The sequence below is a fragment of the Alosa sapidissima genome, chromosome 13 (assembly GCF_018492685.1).
Source record: "Alosa sapidissima isolate fAloSap1 chromosome 13, fAloSap1.pri, whole genome shotgun sequence".
Lineage (NCBI taxonomy): Eukaryota > Metazoa > Chordata > Actinopteri > Clupeiformes > Clupeidae > Alosa > Alosa sapidissima.
Window position 1 is genome coordinate 17,422,446 of NC_055969.1, and position 16,495 is coordinate 17,438,940.

Genomic DNA, 16,495 nt, shown 5'->3' on the forward strand with positions numbered 1-16,495 from the left:
TCTATCTATCTATCTATCTATCTATCTATCTATCTATCTATCTATCTATTTATCTATCTATCTATATATCTACCTGGGTATTGAGCGCACCAAAATGTAAATGTTTTCAGTTTCATTCAGATGTCTAAAAAACAAATGGCAATAGGGAAATCAAAACATGTTACAAAATAAGCAAATTATTCTGACTGACATTAAAACAATGAACTCATATACAGTATAATGCAGAGACTTTTATTATGATATATTTACATAATAGCCACAGTAATCAGGATATTAATTCAGCTGAGTGACAAGGCAAAAGATTTCACAGGATTTACTCTGCAGCCTCCTTGCCCTAAGACTGAGAAATTGAGAAATTTAATGTAATTGAGTAGGAACATATGATGACTTACAACACATTGAAATTTGATTTACCTTTCCAGCATCACGGCTCTTTGCTCTCAACTTGTTGACCTGGGATTCAGCAATGTCAGCACGCTCCTCAGCCTCCTCTAGCTCATGCTGAACCTTTCTGAACTTGGACAGGTAGCCATTAGCTTGCTCCTCCTGATAAGGAAATGAGTACAGAGGCTTTAGTGTTATATGTTTGATGATTACAGAGGCTTTAGTTCTAAAGCAAACCTATTATTTTTTTATTATTAATACGAAAGGCAAGACATTTGGCCATATAGGCAATATAAGAGACTGCTTACAGCTTCCTCAGCCTGCCTCTTATAGGCTTTGACCTTCAGCTGCAGCTTGTCAACCAGGTCCTGCAGTCTGGTGATATTCTTCTTGTCCTCCTCAGTCTGAAAAGAAAAACAATTGGTCAATTGTTGTCATCATCAATATGAAACAGTGATCCTTTTTTGGCACACCAACCCCTTCCTAGCCTGCTGCCACCCCTAGGACACAGTCTTGCCACCCCTGTTGCCACCCCATTTATGAATCAGATAATATTTTTTTAAGTATATTTTATGTTCATACATGTTGGTCTGAGAACTGTGAGAAGGTGTAAACCCGCACCAAACTCCTCTCAAATAGAAATCGCAGATTTAGAATCCCCTGCCCCCTCACAATGGTTTCACCCATCACCATCAGCGCAGTGACCCCCGCGAAATTTCACCAGCCCAGCAAGTGCACAGTGCATGGAACTAGATGTCAACGTCTGTACAACGAAGTGGTAAGTTTGACCACCAAGTCGAAAAAGTCCATAATCAGACCCATAGTCAGTCCATAATCAGTTAACCCGGCAACAACCTCACTGTTAGTCTATGTTATTTACATCCGCAAGACTTTGTCTCATCAAATTTTTCGATGATGGTCAGGTCAGATAATAAGGGCATGCTCATGCGTAGCTTAACGTTTCTATTTGTGTGTGTCGCTAGTTTATAACCTTTGATTGTAAATACTGCTGTCGATGTCAACCCATTAATACACGTGATAATTCAACATGGGTTCTCAAAATTGTCATGCATCCACTTTCCCAGCATCTATGACTATCCAATTTTGGTCGACATGTCAAATCAATGTAGGATATCTAATCGGTGTCAAGCTGGGGGTTGCATTTTTCTTTTTCCTTTCTTTTCATGGTGTAAATCAATCTACACAAGTAAAAGTAGCCTACATGACTGAAATTCTACTCAATCACAATAAGTAAATGTACTATTTTCAAACAAACCCTACTCAGAGTAGGCTACTAGGATAGGCGTTTGATGATGTCATAGCACATCACATATGAAGCTTAGCGAGATTGCTTAGATTCCAGTTAAAACTTCCAGTTTCATTGGGTGATAGATTTCAATCATTTGCTGGTAGATGAACCAACAAGCTGAGGCCAGCACAGGAGTTTGTGTTCTCAAGAAATTAACATGTTGCTTGTTCACTCGTGTTTAAGGTTGTTTCCTAATAGGAGATTTATAAAGGTACTTTAATACAGTAACTATACATGTCAGTGTTTCCCCTACAGTGTATTTAACAGCGGCGCAGCGCCGCCGCTGGATTTTCAGCGCCGCTGCAACATAATATCACGAGATTCACTTAACACACCGTAAAAGCACAACGGCCAACGTCATCTCGAAATTGTTTTCTGAAAGTCTTGAGTAAGTTAAGTGCATCAAATCCGCACTTAGCCTCTCATTATTCAGGACATATATGCGGCATGATGTGTCAGGTGATTACAAGCCCAAAGACAAGTCTGCAGCCCATATGGCTAGCCTACGTTCTGAACACGGTTACATTGTTTAGCTATCTGACTGATGGGGTCTTGCTCCGCCACAGTGTAGCCTATGGTGTCATCGTTCACTTGTAGGTTACACAATAAATAGCCTACTTATAGGCCTGGTGACAATAAAAAATGATATTAGTTATATTTCATCACGAAGCTGTTTGTATGCCGTGAATTCGCTTGTAGCCTATGCCATATGTTAAGCTTGAGCAATTCCTCTGATCCAAAGCCTGCTTTGACACATTGACGGTCCGTGTAACGCTTTGCAGTGCTATGTTCTATTTGCAGAATTCACATGGAAAAATATAAAAATAGGCTTAAAAATCCGTTATCCATTCTTTAGGACGGCACAGTAAATGGGTTATTGTTGCTTATTTTGATTTTCAATTGAGCACAGTTACGGTTTTCTGTTCAGAAGTTAAAAATTGAAATGATGCGTCAATTTTCTAATTTTCCTTTTTTGCCCTTGTGGTTGGACTGAACCACGAACACCGGGGGGAGAAGGTCCGTGTAACGCTTTGCAGTGCTTTGTTCTATTTGTTCCATCCATCGGGTCCAAATAAAAAATGTGTTCAATAATCCAATTTTCAATTTGTTTTAACTGGTCAGCAAATAGATAATTGCTGCTATTTTCTAAATGTGTCATTAGTCACGCAAGATAAAGAAAACAGAAACTGGATTGGAAACAAAAGTAAAATTCAGTTAATATTGGATTTTGGCCCCTTTTTTTTTTTACTGTTTTTGTTGGGCTGAACCACGCGTAGGGGTGGGTGACCTGATAGATATTGGCGCGCGGTGTTGGTGATCACATTTTATCAGCGGATGTAGAGCATAGACTGTAAAAAAGAGATGTAGAGCTATCAAACACAGTTCCGCTTGCATCAAGGTGCCAAGCGATTGATAATGTCAGCTCGAGATCAGAACTTCAGATGCAGAGGGAGACATTGCTGCGTCCTGACACATATGAGTAGGCCTACCTGAGCCCTAGTAGCCTACAGGCCAATGTAGGCTATTTGCTGTTGAAATTAATAAATGGATAAACGGATAAATTAGGCTCACCGTTGTGTCTTCGTTTAGCCTAATGAAACCTAGTCTAGCGTAAAGCGTTAAATAAGCAAAAATACCATGTCAAACAGTGCTCGGGGTAGCCTGTATAGCCCGGTATAGCCAAGACTGACGTCGATGGCAAAGCATTCTGCTTTGGGGAATTATTTGCTATGGCATGGCCATGGTATTCAAATATAGGCTACTGTAGATATGTTCAACATAGGCTGAAAGTTATGTTTAACGTGCCTTCTCCCAAAAAGTTTGTCATTAATCTCTAAAGTAATGAGTCAAAATCACAAACAACTTCAGGCGGCGCTCCCTTCCACCATCTAGCCTGGCCCAGCTAGATGGTGTTCTCCGGTCCGTGTAACGCTTTGCAGTGCTTTGTTCTATTTGTTCCATCCATCGGGTCCAAATAAAAAATGTGTTCAATAATCCAATTTTCAATTTGTTTTAACTGGTCAGCAAATAGATAATTGCTGCTATTTTCTAAATGTGTCATTAGTCACGCAAGATAAAGAAAACAGAAACTGGATTGGAAACAAAAGTAAAATTCAGTTAATATTGGATTTTGGCCCCTTTTTTTTTTTACTGTTTTTGTTGGGCTGAACCACGCGTAGGGGTGGGTGACCTGATAGATATTGGCGCGCGGTGTTGGTGATCACATTTTATCAGCGGATGTAGAGCATAGACTGTAAAAAAGAGATGTAGAGATGGAGGGCTATCAAACACAGTTCCGCTTGCATCAAGGTGCCAAGCGATTGATAATGTCAGCTCGAGATCAGAACTTCAGATGCAGAGGGAGACATTGCTGCGTCCTGACACTTATGAGTAGGCCTACCTGAGCCCTAGTAGCCTACAGGCCAATGTAGGCTATTTGCTGTTGAAATTAATAAATGGATAAACGGATAAATTAGGCTCACCGTTGTGTCTTCGTTTAGCCTAATGAAACCTAGTCTAGCGTAAAGCGTTAAATAAGCAAAAATACCATGTCAAACAGTGCTCGGGGTAGCCTGTATAGCCCGGTATAGCCAAGACTGACGTCGATGGCAAAGCATTCTGCTTTGGGGAATTATTTGCTATGGCATGGCCATGGTATTCAAATATAGGCTACTGTAGATATGTTCAACATAGGCTGAAAGTTATGTTTAACGTGCCTTCTCCCAAAAAGTTTGTCATTAATCTCTAAAGTAATGAGTCAAAATCACAAACAACTTCAGGCGGCGCTCCCTTCCACCATCTAGCCTGGCCCAGCTAGATGGTGTTCTCCCCCCGGTGTTCGTGGTTCAGTCCAACCACAAGGGCAAAAAAGGAAAATTAGAAAATTGACGCATCATTTCAATTTTTAACTTCTGAACAGAAAACCGTAACTGTGCTCAATTGAAAATCAAAATAAGCAACAATAACCCATTTACTGTGCCGTCCTAAAGAATGGATAACGGATTTTTAAGCCTATTTTTATATTTTTCCATGTGAATTCTGCAAATAGAACATAGCACTGCAAAGCGTTACACGGACCGTCAATGTGTCAAAGCAGGCTTTGGATCAGAGGAATTGCTCAAGCTTAACATATGGCATAGGCTACAAGCGAATTCACGGCATACAAACAGCTTCGTGATGAAATATAACTAATATCATTTTTTATTGTCACCAGGCCTATAAGTAGGCTATTTATTGTGTAACCTACAAGTGAACGATGACACCATAGGCTACACTGTGGCGGAGCAAGACCCCATCAGTCAGATAGCTAAACAATGTAACCGTGTTCAGAACGTAGGCTAGCCATATGGGCTGCAGACTTGTCTTTGGGCTTGTAATCACCTGACACATCATGCCGCATATATGTCCTGAATAATGAGAGGCTAAGTGCGGATTTGATGCACTTAACTTACTCAAGACTTTCAGAAAACAATTTCGAGATGACGTTGGCCGTTGTGCTTTTACGGTGTGTTAAGTGAATCTCGTGATATTATGTTGCAGCGGCGCTGAAAATCCAGCGGCGGCGCTGCGCCGCTGTTAAATACACTGTAGGGGAAACACTGCACCTTAAGCTACTGTGTAGTGGGTCCCATTTAGAAGTGGCTACTTCATTCGCGCTTTCTTGACTCATGGAGCTGCGTGAATTTTATTAGGCTACAACTTTTCGCCACGATATGGCAGTTTAAGTCCGCTTGATACTGTAAGGCGTAAGCCATTGGTTTCCAAAGGAGATTTTATTTGTGTCGCCAGATAGCCTATTGACAATTTATGTTGTAAATAGGCCTACCTTATAAGCCTACCTGTAGCTTAGGGAAGCTAACAGCTTTCTAGTAGGATCTAGTTTGTTAGTTACAGTTTTGTCATAACTCCCTGATGCATTTTTGCATTTAGAATAGCCAGAGCGTGGATATCTCAATCGGAAAATTAAACAATATCGGGTGCCTATGGACTAGGCTGGGTGAACCCAGCCTGATCTGCCCGCTATTTATTTTTTGATTTCTTAAAAGATTGAGCTTGGTCTGATGAAAGCCAGACTAGCCATGGACCTCAGTTACACAATGCAAGGGAACATGAATCAGCCTATATTTGCACGAACAATAACGGACAACAGCTCTTCAACTTTGGCCCGTTAAAATGTGTATGAACAGTCTAGCGACGCATTTCATCAAGGCCCATTTGGACATGTCAGTTATTTGCACCACTGGTTAGATGTAAAACAGCATTTCGTTTCAGACTACTGTTACTTAATTTGTGCATTAACAATAACGTTTCAGACTACTGTTACTTAATTTGTGCATTGACAATAAAGTATGACATGAACTAAAGATGACTAAAATCTTATGTAGAAGAAGAAACATTCACAAAAAATCCTCCCATCCTAAAATTACCTTTGTTTTTGATAGCTGTTGAAAACGGCATGGAACTGACAGAGATGTTTTTGTTTATAAATACATAAAAAATAAATAAATAAATAAATAAATAAATAACATTATGCTGATACCTTTTGCTTTTCCCAAATACAATGTAGCCTACAGGTGTAAGTGACCTTTCATCAATCCAGTTGCAATGGATGAACTGTGATGAACTGCCCTACTTGTGATTGTTTAGAGATTTTAAAGGTTTTATAACAATGCTATATCTTCTTTGGCTATTCTACAATCTATTCACCTTCACCAATCTATTCAGCACCAGTAGGCTACTTTCTGTGGTAAGTAGCCTACTGACACACACACTCAGGCATGCCAAACAAGCATACACAAAAGTTTCAAGAGTGGGGGATGGAGTAAAATATGGAGACAAATTGAAGTGTGATTTATTTTCGCGGAACGGATGTACAGGACTGAGCGGCGGTCATATTTTGTACCGCTATGCGGTACATCTAGTTGATTTCATTGTAAGTCACTTTGGACAAAAGTGTTTGCTATGTATATCTATAAACAAAAAATAGGCCCTATTCTGGATTGGATACTTATGTAAATTAAATATTTTAGTCTTATTTTTTATACATTTGCAAAACACTCCAAACACCAGTTTTTTTTTGTTTAGTATTGTGTGTCAATTGAGGGGAAAAAATGAATTGAATCTATGTGGAAAATGCGGAAAACTTGAAAGGGCATGATAACTTTCCGGTTGCACTGTAAGTATCAGAAACGAAACAAACTCCAAGTTCCATTCTGAGCAGGTTTCATATAATCCAAATGCATATCTCAGTAAGCAACTGGTGCTGAGTTTCAGACCATGCTCATTTTCATTCATAAATGCTCTTTACAGTATGCATGTATAATGTATTATAAAATGTATCCTGTGGGTCTTAAGTGACAAAACAGGGGGTCGTTTCTAGAAAGCATCGTTTGCTAACTTGCGTCGCAACCTTGGTAGTTCGCTCCATCGTTCTTGGATTTGGTGTTTCTAGAAAGGGTAGTTCGAACTGTCAATCGCAAACAAGGACGCAAAGTTTGGTCGTTTGAACCACTGCCCCTAGGCAGTCGTACTTGTGTCGTTCCTTGGTAGTTCCTGTTGGTGTCCGGAGCACCTAACCAAAAATCACAACCGCCTAACCAAAATTTGCGAAGTGGATGTTTATCTCGTGACTCAATGACTGATCTATCCTGTAGCTTAATTTTGATTAAGACACTGCTCCCCTACTTGGCTCATTCTTGCTATTTATGTTAATTAAAGTATTGCCTTGCTTTTAGTATTATAATCTTCACAGTCCCTAACAACAGCAGTGTTAAATGGTGTAGTGGCTAAAGCAGATGACTTATTATCCCAACGTTGTAGGTTCGATTTTCTTATGATGTGAGATTGTCCTCTTGCTTCTCGCTGCAGGTGAACTAGTGTGACACGTAGATTCAATTGTTTTTGACTGATGTATTGTACCTATGGTCTCTCGATGTAGAGTAACTATATACATAAATATGTATGGTCAAAACCTATTGTTGTGTCTCGTAGGCCTACTCTTACTCAGAGATGAAAAGAAGAGATAGGATGCGAACTCCGGCCGAGCGCGCAGTGGACCAACGCGCTGCCGTTAAGCCACGAGACAGTTAATAACTTATGGGATACCCAGATATTTGTCCAGGCTATATATTTTTTCCAACACATAGATATTTAACACAAATAATGACTCATATTGGTCTGCTTAAGTTAACTGTTTTATATGCTTGCAATAGGTTTAGGTTTTGGCTGATGCCAATGACAATACCAGCATTAATCACTCGGTTTAGATTAGAAACATGTCGACAGAACATTTGACAGAACGTGACAGAACATTTCTAGGGGGTGGGGTATTACACGTTCCACTGTTTCCACCAATGATATGTATCGCTGCATCATCAACAACGTTGTTGGAACTATGGTGTTCGAACGTCGGAGGTAGCGATTTGCGACACAGGTACGATGCTTTCTGGAAACAGGTGTAACAGTGTCGTTTAGTCGCAAGTTGCGTTGTACCATGGTGGTTGAGCAACGTCGTTGCTAACTTTTCTAGAAACGACCCCCAGATAGACAGTCCTCGCCTCCTCTCCAGTCTCCATACAGCATGAGTTCCCTTTGATGTGTGGAATCACAGACAACATCTGAACCAGCAAGTAGGCTAAAAAGGTTATAGGAGAGCCTCAAGTTGTAATGTACAGTAGGGTGTTAATGTGTCTATTTGACATATGTGTACTTATACTGTACATACATATGTATAAATTCCTGAGATGAACCACCATTTTGCAAATTAGAGCTCACATTTCACATTTCTCTACTTACCATAAAATCCTATTTTTTTTCTTTTTCCGTTTTATGCACAATTATATTCTGTTAGCTAGACAAAAAAATGAGTACAGTAATCATTGTCAATGAATTACTGTGCTAAGACTAAGAGGTGGACATGAGGGATATTTCAATGGTCCTCTGCCATATTTACAAAACTAAATCTAAACATTTTGACTTGCAGTGCTCAAAGGGGACGATGCATTTTGGGAGCACTGGCTATTTATATGAGAAAGAAATTTAGTTTTGACACGAGTGAACTGTTTTTGGAGAGATATGAGCTATTGCAGGTGAACCATGGTGTTGTGCTGAACCATCCAGGGGCTCGTTTAGGAACGTTGTTTGCTAACTTGCGTCGCAACCTAGGTAGTTCGCTCCGTTGTTCTTGGATTTTGTGTTTCTAGAAAAGGAAGTTCAAACTCTCAATTGTAAACAAGGACGCAAAGTTTGGTCATTTGAACTACTGCCCCTGAGCAGTCGCACTTGTGTCGTTCCTTGGTAGTTCCAGTTGGTGTCCTAAGCGCCTAACCAAAAATCACAACTGCCTAACCAAAAATTGCGAAGTGGATGTTTATCTTGTGACTCAAGGATCGATCTATCCTGTAGCTTTATTTTGATTAAGAGACTGAATCCCCTACTTGGCTCATTCTTGCTATTTATGTTCATTCGAGTTGCCTTGCTTTTTGATAAGCTAGTATTATAATCTTCACAGACTCTTAAAATTAGCACAGTGATAAATGGTGTAGTGGCTAAAGCAGGTGACTTGTTATCCCAGCTTTGTAGGTTCAATTTTCTTATGATGTGAGATTGTCCTCTTGCTTCTCGCTACGTTAATCTCGCGATAAAAAAATTGACGCCGTTAAAATAGGTTTACGTTAACGCCGTTAATAACACGTTTAACTGACAGAAAATAAATAGTGAAATTGACTTCAAAACCAGTTGCATTGCTTCTTGCAATAGGTTTAGGTTTTTGCTGATGGCAATGACAATGCCAGCATTAATCACTCGGTTTAAATTAGAAAAATGTCGGAGGTAGCAAATTGCGACACAGGTACGATGCTTTCTGGAAACAGGTGTAACAATGTCGTTGTTTGGTCGCAAGTTGCGTTGTGCCACGGTAGTTGAGCAACGTCGTTGCTAACTTTTCTAGAAACAACCCCCTGGTTATTTTGGCAATAGCATTAAGAGTGTTGAGAACGTCTAGTCTGTTTCAAGAAATGAGCCAAAGCAATTGAGAGGGATCTTTGCAATTTCGTGGTAATAAAAATAATAAATATAATATATATATATAAGTGCTGTCAAACGATTAAAAATTTTAATCATGATTAATCGCTGAATTCCTATAGTTAATCACGATTAATCACATATTTTATCGCATGATTAAAATTCTATTATTTTGCATTTCTGAACTTTCCAGGAGTCCATGTTAACAATATAAATCAATTATTGTATATCTTGATTAGGATTCAAATGAAAGCAAAGCAAGTTACTTCATTAACTTAACTTTAAGACGTAGGTCTAAACATTTCAAAAGATGTGCAGCAGACCTGATAGCTAATAAAGGGCATTAGAAACATAAAATACTATATTCATTATCTTTGAGTTCAGTTGAAAATAAGGAACTTTTCGACATGAGTGCACTGCCATTTTATAGGCCTACAGTCTATGGTGCACTGTCACTTGCCACACACATCAGCGCCAAAGTTTTTAACACGCAAACACTGGATGAACAATGGATTTTATGGAGCGGCGTCGACCAAATATAACTGAATCGTGATTTACACGGCGGCAAAGTGCGATGCTGGTGTGCAGAGTTGTATTGAAAAGAATGGAATCTAATGTACAGTAAATGAATGTCGAAAGCAGAGTGCATCGCACTCATGTCGGCATCGGTGTCCACAGCAATTTAAAACAGCATTCAGCTGACCGGGAGTTCAGAACTGCGTTGGTGTTTATTGTAAGAATCTACTCTTTGGCCAGCTCGTAAGCCCAAACAAGTGTGTGCAGCATGCCTTTACGTAGCCTACTAAAGGCGCATCATCAGATAGGCTACATTTAATCTGCATCACGCCCCATTGATTCTAATGGGAAAGACAGATAGCCTAATCACACCTTGACGTTACATCTAGTTATTAATTTACAGTCCATTCAATAATTTTTACTAACACGGCAGTTATAAAGAATTATGTGTATGTAACTTACTCATGTCGAAACGATATAGGCTACATTACAACCAATTCAGCACGTACAGTACTAGCCACACTTACCATATCCCATGTAAAACGGTTAGCTTGCTAGCTAGCTAAATGTGGAAGTTAAGTATAACAGGCATAGCCAATTATCTCACCTAGTTGTAGGAAAAAGGCTATGTTCATATTACAAGTGATAGAATGAATGTGTGACTTATGTTTAGTTGATGTTATGACATGTAAAGTTAAGCTTGCCGAACTTAATTAAAGTCAGCCACGGACAGTTTGACTGTGCCTACATTCGTGACACTCCTGTTAGTAGGCTAAACTGGAAAGAGCAAAAAATAGGAACATAATGGTCACATTAATCCCATAAACACACAGATAACTCTTACACCAACCTTATTTTGTGCCTTTTATTCACGTTTGTTTCAAGATTTAGTAAGTATAACCCCTTTTCGCTCCCCACTTCTATGCAGCATAGGTTTCCATTATCCAAACGGCTCCCTTTCCCCTAAAAGGGGGCGTGTAGGCTACATGCAGCACGGTCTAGCTAGATCCATTGTGGTGTTGTAGTTGTTCTAACGTTACTAGTTGTTGCAACAGCTTGTGAAAAAACTACAAAGTTTGTTACACCAAAAAGAACGTTAATCTCGCGATAAAAAAATTGACGCCGTTAAAATAGGTTTACGTTAACGCCGTTAATAACGCGTTTAATTGACAGCACTAGTATTTATCTATCTATCTATCTATGTTTCTTTATGGGGCAAACAACTTTATTTGGTAACTTCCATAGTCATCCGAAATGGGGTGGGGTAAACTGGGGTTTGCAGATGACACAGTGATTGAACTCCCGGTCAGCTGAATGGTGTTTTAAATTGCTGTGGACACCGATGCCAACATGAGTGTGATGCACTCTGTTTTCAACATTCATTTACTGTACATTAGATTCCATTCTTTTCAATACAACTCTGCACACCAGCATCGCACTTTGCCGCCGTGTAAATCACGATTCAGTTATATTTGGTCGTTTGACCCCCTCCAATTTGCTTACAGAGCCAACAGGTCTACAGAGGATGCCATCTCAAACCTCATGCACACCACCTTAACTCACCTGGAGGAGGGGAATGGGAATTATGTGAGGATGCTGTTCATTGACTTTACTCACCTTGGTCACAAAGATGAAGGCCTTAGGACTGAACACCACCCTGTGTCACTGGATATTTGACTTCCTCACCAACCGTTCACAAGTGGTTAGAGTGGGGGGTCTGACATCTGACTCATTAACCATCAGCACTGGTGCTCCCCAAGGCTGTGTTTTGAGTCCACTGCTGTACAACATCTACACACATGACTGCAAAGCCAACAGTAGTCATACCTCCATCATCAAGTTTGCAGATGACACAGTGATCTTGGGCCTGATTAGTAACAACAATGAACAGCTCTACTTGGATCAGGTTGATGAGGTGGCACAGTGGTGTCAATCTAACAGCTTGACATTGAATATCACTAAAACCATTACAGAAGGCAGCAGCAGAACTACAGTTACACCCCACTAATGATCAGCGGGCAACCTGTAGAGAGAGTCACAAGTTTTAAATACCTTGGTGTCCACATTACTGAAGACTTAACATGGACTGTTAACACTCTATGTTCTGAAGAAGTCCAGACAACGACTCTACTTCCTTCGTCAGCTAAGGAAATTCAAAGTTTCTACATCCATCATGAAGGCCTTCTACACTTCAGCGGTTGAGAGTGTTCTAACTGGTAGCATCATCACCTGGTATGGGAACTCCACAGTTAGAGATTGTAGTACTCTGCAGAGAGTAGTGCGCTCAGCTGAACGTACTATAAGAACTCGACTCCCTGCTCTACAAGATATCTATTCCAGAAGAGTACTCCTAAGAGCCCAAAAGATTCTGAAGGACTCTTCTCATCCTAACAATGGATTATTCCTACCGCTGAAATCAAGAAGACGCCTATGTAGTCACAAAGCCAGAACTGAGAGACTCAGGAGAAGTTTTTATCCCAAGGCCATCCGAACTCTGAACTCACACTATACTGACTTTGCACACATTCACTCCTCAGCACTCTCAAACATTTCCCAACTCTGAACTCACACTATACTGACTTTGCACTCATTCACTCCTCAGCACTCATGACCCCCCCCACACACACACACCTACAAGACTTTTAGCACTTTTACATCCCTCTCCCTATGCTACAGACCTTTTATTTATTTTCTTATTTCATCACACGTCAAAACACACACACACACACACACACACACACACACATATCTGACTTTCTCCAACTTTTGCACACTTTTTATTTATTATTTTTGATTTCTCCTCCATCTACCCATGTCCTTGATTGCCTAGCCTTTCTGCCCCCCCCCCCCCCCCCCCCCCAACACACACACTTACATACAGCACACTGCTTGCTACAGTAAGCCTCCTCTACATACTTGCTGCACACTGCCCCCCCCCCCCCCCCCCCCCCCACATACACAGCACATTGTCTTCAGGATCTTCTCCAACACACATCCTCTACATACTTACAGCACACTGCCCCCACCTACCCACACACACACTACACACACACACAGTCACTGCTCCACTCCCCTCCCGCCCACACACACATCTTCACTGTCATCACTCACATACATTACATACAGTACTCTGCTTGCAATAGTAAGTTCCTGCCCCCCCCCCCTACATACACAGCACATTATTTCATCAGGAAGCTTCTCCAACACACATCCCCAACATACTTACAGCACACTGCCCCCCCCCCCCCCAATACACAGCACATTGTCTCATGAGGAAGCTTCTCCAACACACATATTGCACACTGCCCTCTCCCCACATACACAGCACACTATCCCATCTCCCCTGTCATCCCCCCAACACACACACCAAGACCCCTGGCAGTTGGGTTAGCCCCTTGAGCCGTGGATCTGCCCAAGGTTTCTTCCTTGGTAAGGGAGTTTTTCCTTGCCCCTGTTGCTCTTGGGTGCTCCTTGTTGGTGCCCCCCGCCCAATCCCAATCCTCCCCCACCTTTCTTATGCAGCCCTTGCCACTTAATCTACTAAACCCCTTCTACTGCATTTTTACCCCCCCCCCCCCCCCATAAATGCACAAATAGGCTGACACCAGACATCATTTCACTGCATTTCTTACTTCCAGTAACTATATGCATGTGACAATAAACTTCCTTGTATCCTTGTATCTTGTAAGTGACAGTGCACCATAGACTGTAGGCCTATAAAATGGCAGTGCACTCATGTCGAAAAGTTCCTTATTTTCAACTGAACTCAAAGATAATGAATATAGTATTTTATGTTTGTTATGCCCTTTATTAGCTATATTTCTGAAGAATATATTGTGTTGTCTCAGGTCTGCTGCACATCTTTTGAAATTTGATTTGAAATAATCAAATAGACCTACGTCTTAAAGTTAAGTTAATGAAGTAACTTGCTTTGCTTTCATTTGAATCCTAATCAAGATATACAATAATAGATTTATATTGTTAACATGGACTCCTGGAAAGTTCAGAAATGCAAAATAATAGAATTTTAATCATGCGATAAAATATGTGATTAATCGTGATTAACTATAGGAATTCAGCAATTAATCGTGATTAAAATTTTTAATCGTTTGACAGCACTAATAAATACTTTATTGAACCCCAAGGGGAAATTCAAGAAATTCAATAAAGGGCTAGGGGAAAGTAACTGCGTGTAGTAATGTATGTGAATCACCTTCATATAAATGCCCAGTTTTAGGGTCTGGGTTGCTTGCGTTTGATGCTTGCTGTTGTCTACATATCTGGTTGTGCTAGTGGCTGAGGCTGACTGTTCTTTGCCTGTGTTTTTAATATACTTGCCCAAGCTACTGGACTGGCTCCCCCTGATTCCTATCAATATTTTGTCAAAAGTAGACTATTTAAACTATCATTTTCATATTTCATATAGGCCTAATTTAGCCTATGTGCATCTATTGTCCAGTATGCAGCACCGCAAATCAAAGTTAGCTACATTTGGCATACATTCAGTTGTAGGCCTATCTAAACCAGTAAAGTTTGACTGATTTACTTGTTATAGTAATGCATGGGTCACAGATTAGTTAACTGAATAGTTTAGATGGGTTCTTGCATGTTTCTGCTGCTGAAAAACTTCTAGTGTCAGCAGCATGTTTATTTATTCATTTATTTATTTTTTCAAAAATGTAACCTTTCGCCCGCACTATTTTTGACATCAAACAGAGAAACGAACACAAGTTTACCCTGCTGTTTCCGCTGTTCATTCTCATGAAGTTTCTTCTTCCGTTTCTCATGCCCTGGAGGAGGGATGGGCAATTTTGATGATAGCGAAGGCACAAATATTTTCTTGTTGCTGTCAGAGGGCCAGATGTGACCACCATATGGGATAAGTAGGACATCAAGAATCAATTAAATATTCAATAAGAAAATTAAATATATGTATATGTCTGTATTTTTCTTTAAAACAACATGAATTAATTTCATGGTTATGGTTTCATTTCATAGTCAAATGTAAAATTCCATTACTTTTCCCTCACCAAAATCCTGAATTTCCATGACCATTAAGGTAAATGAAAAGAGAAAATGGGCATTGAAAAAAACAGGTAGGAGGACTAACCACAACCACCCAGAGCAAAATCAGATTGGCAGATAGCGGACCGCTGGTGGTATGCCGCCGGTGATGTGCCACTTGTGGTCCGCCGTTGGACCACCATATCTTAAAGGCCGTGTTGCAGGGTTCGTTTTCCAACAAATTTGCACAATTTGCTTGTTGATAATAAACATTTAAACTGTTATCCATTGTATTTGATGTTGTTGGGTATCACAAAACGGAATATAATACCAAAAAGCAGGTAATATTTCACAGCATTTGAAGTGATTCTCCTTTCCCCCACAATGCATTGCATTACGTCACCTTGGGGAGACTACAGACCAAAGCCCACCTTGAGACCCTTGAGAGTAACGAGAGAGGAGTAAAGAGAGACGAGTAAAGTATTGTTCAGCAGTAGATAGCGCAGATTATAGATAAACATATAGGCTATAGATAGCCTAGATATGTATATAGACAGATAGATAGATCATGTCATTATGCTGGTCACAGGGGAGCTCCTCGACCAGCGGCCAAAATGCACTCGCTTCCCTAGTTACTGCAGCTCTCCACCACAGTTTCCATCGGGACGGCACAGCCCACACAAGCACCTGCAAAACTGCGACTTGCCCATATTATCTCCCTCTTTGGTAAGCCGTACCCTGGCGATGTCAATGGCAATCAATCACGAGCAGTAGTTATCGAAAACATTCATGCTGAGACACGACCAGCCTAATCGGCGGCGGCTAGAAGCTAAGTAACTGGGGTGGCTCACAGGTGGGACTAAAAAGTTAGCCCAGCTAGCTATCATGATGCTTCATATTCTGATCTTCTGACTAAGTTTGCCCGGTAGCCTACTTATCTGAACTAACGACATTATCACTATCACTAGATACAAAGAACATGTTGACTTTCATTCGGTGCTGTTCACTGACAGTAACAAAAAAAGTGTCGTAATGTTATAAGCATAATACATTGAACTGAATAGGTGCATTATAGCCTCATAACGAGGCCTCTCAAATTCAGAAAATTGCATTAAACTAAAATCGGAAGACATTGTTATCTTTGTTAGACCATAGGGTCGTTGTCATATAAATGCTGTAACGAAATTCGAAGTGTAAATATACAAACTTTATGTTGAAAGTGTAACCGCGACCGTTTCCCATAGGAATGAATGTAAAACA

The 16,495-nt window shown here is 40.4% G+C and overlaps 1 protein-coding gene across 1 annotated transcript; it reads right to left on the minus strand.

The window, feature by feature from the left end:
• Positions 1-210: 210 nt before the first annotated feature.
• Positions 211-15,351, minus strand: LOC121680931 (myosin-7-like). Its single transcript, XM_042060531.1, has 5 exons — positions 15,342-15,351; positions 14,968-15,077; positions 693-788; positions 415-546; positions 211-334 (listed from the first exon to the last, which is right to left on the minus strand). Exons 2-5 carry the CDS (start codon positions 15,016-15,018, stop codon positions 314-316), a joined length of 300 nt encoding a protein of 99 aa, XP_041916465.1. The 5' UTR covers positions 15,019-15,077; positions 15,342-15,351; the 3' UTR covers positions 211-313.
• Positions 15,352-16,495: the final 1,144 nt, after the last annotated feature.

Coding starts and splice junctions, on each gene's coding strand:
- LOC121680931 (XM_042060531.1), bottom strand. CDS start 15,018: ATGAGAAACGGAAGAAGAAACTTCATGAGAATGAACAGCGGAAACAGC. Junction 789..14,967: donor TGAACAGCGGAAACAGCAGG/GTAAACTTGTGT, acceptor TTTTCTTTTCAG/ACTGAGGAGGACAAGAAGAA. Junction 335..414: donor AGAGCCGTGATGCTGGAAAG/GTAAATCAAATT, acceptor TCTCAGTCTTAG/GGCAAGGAGGCTGCAGAGTA.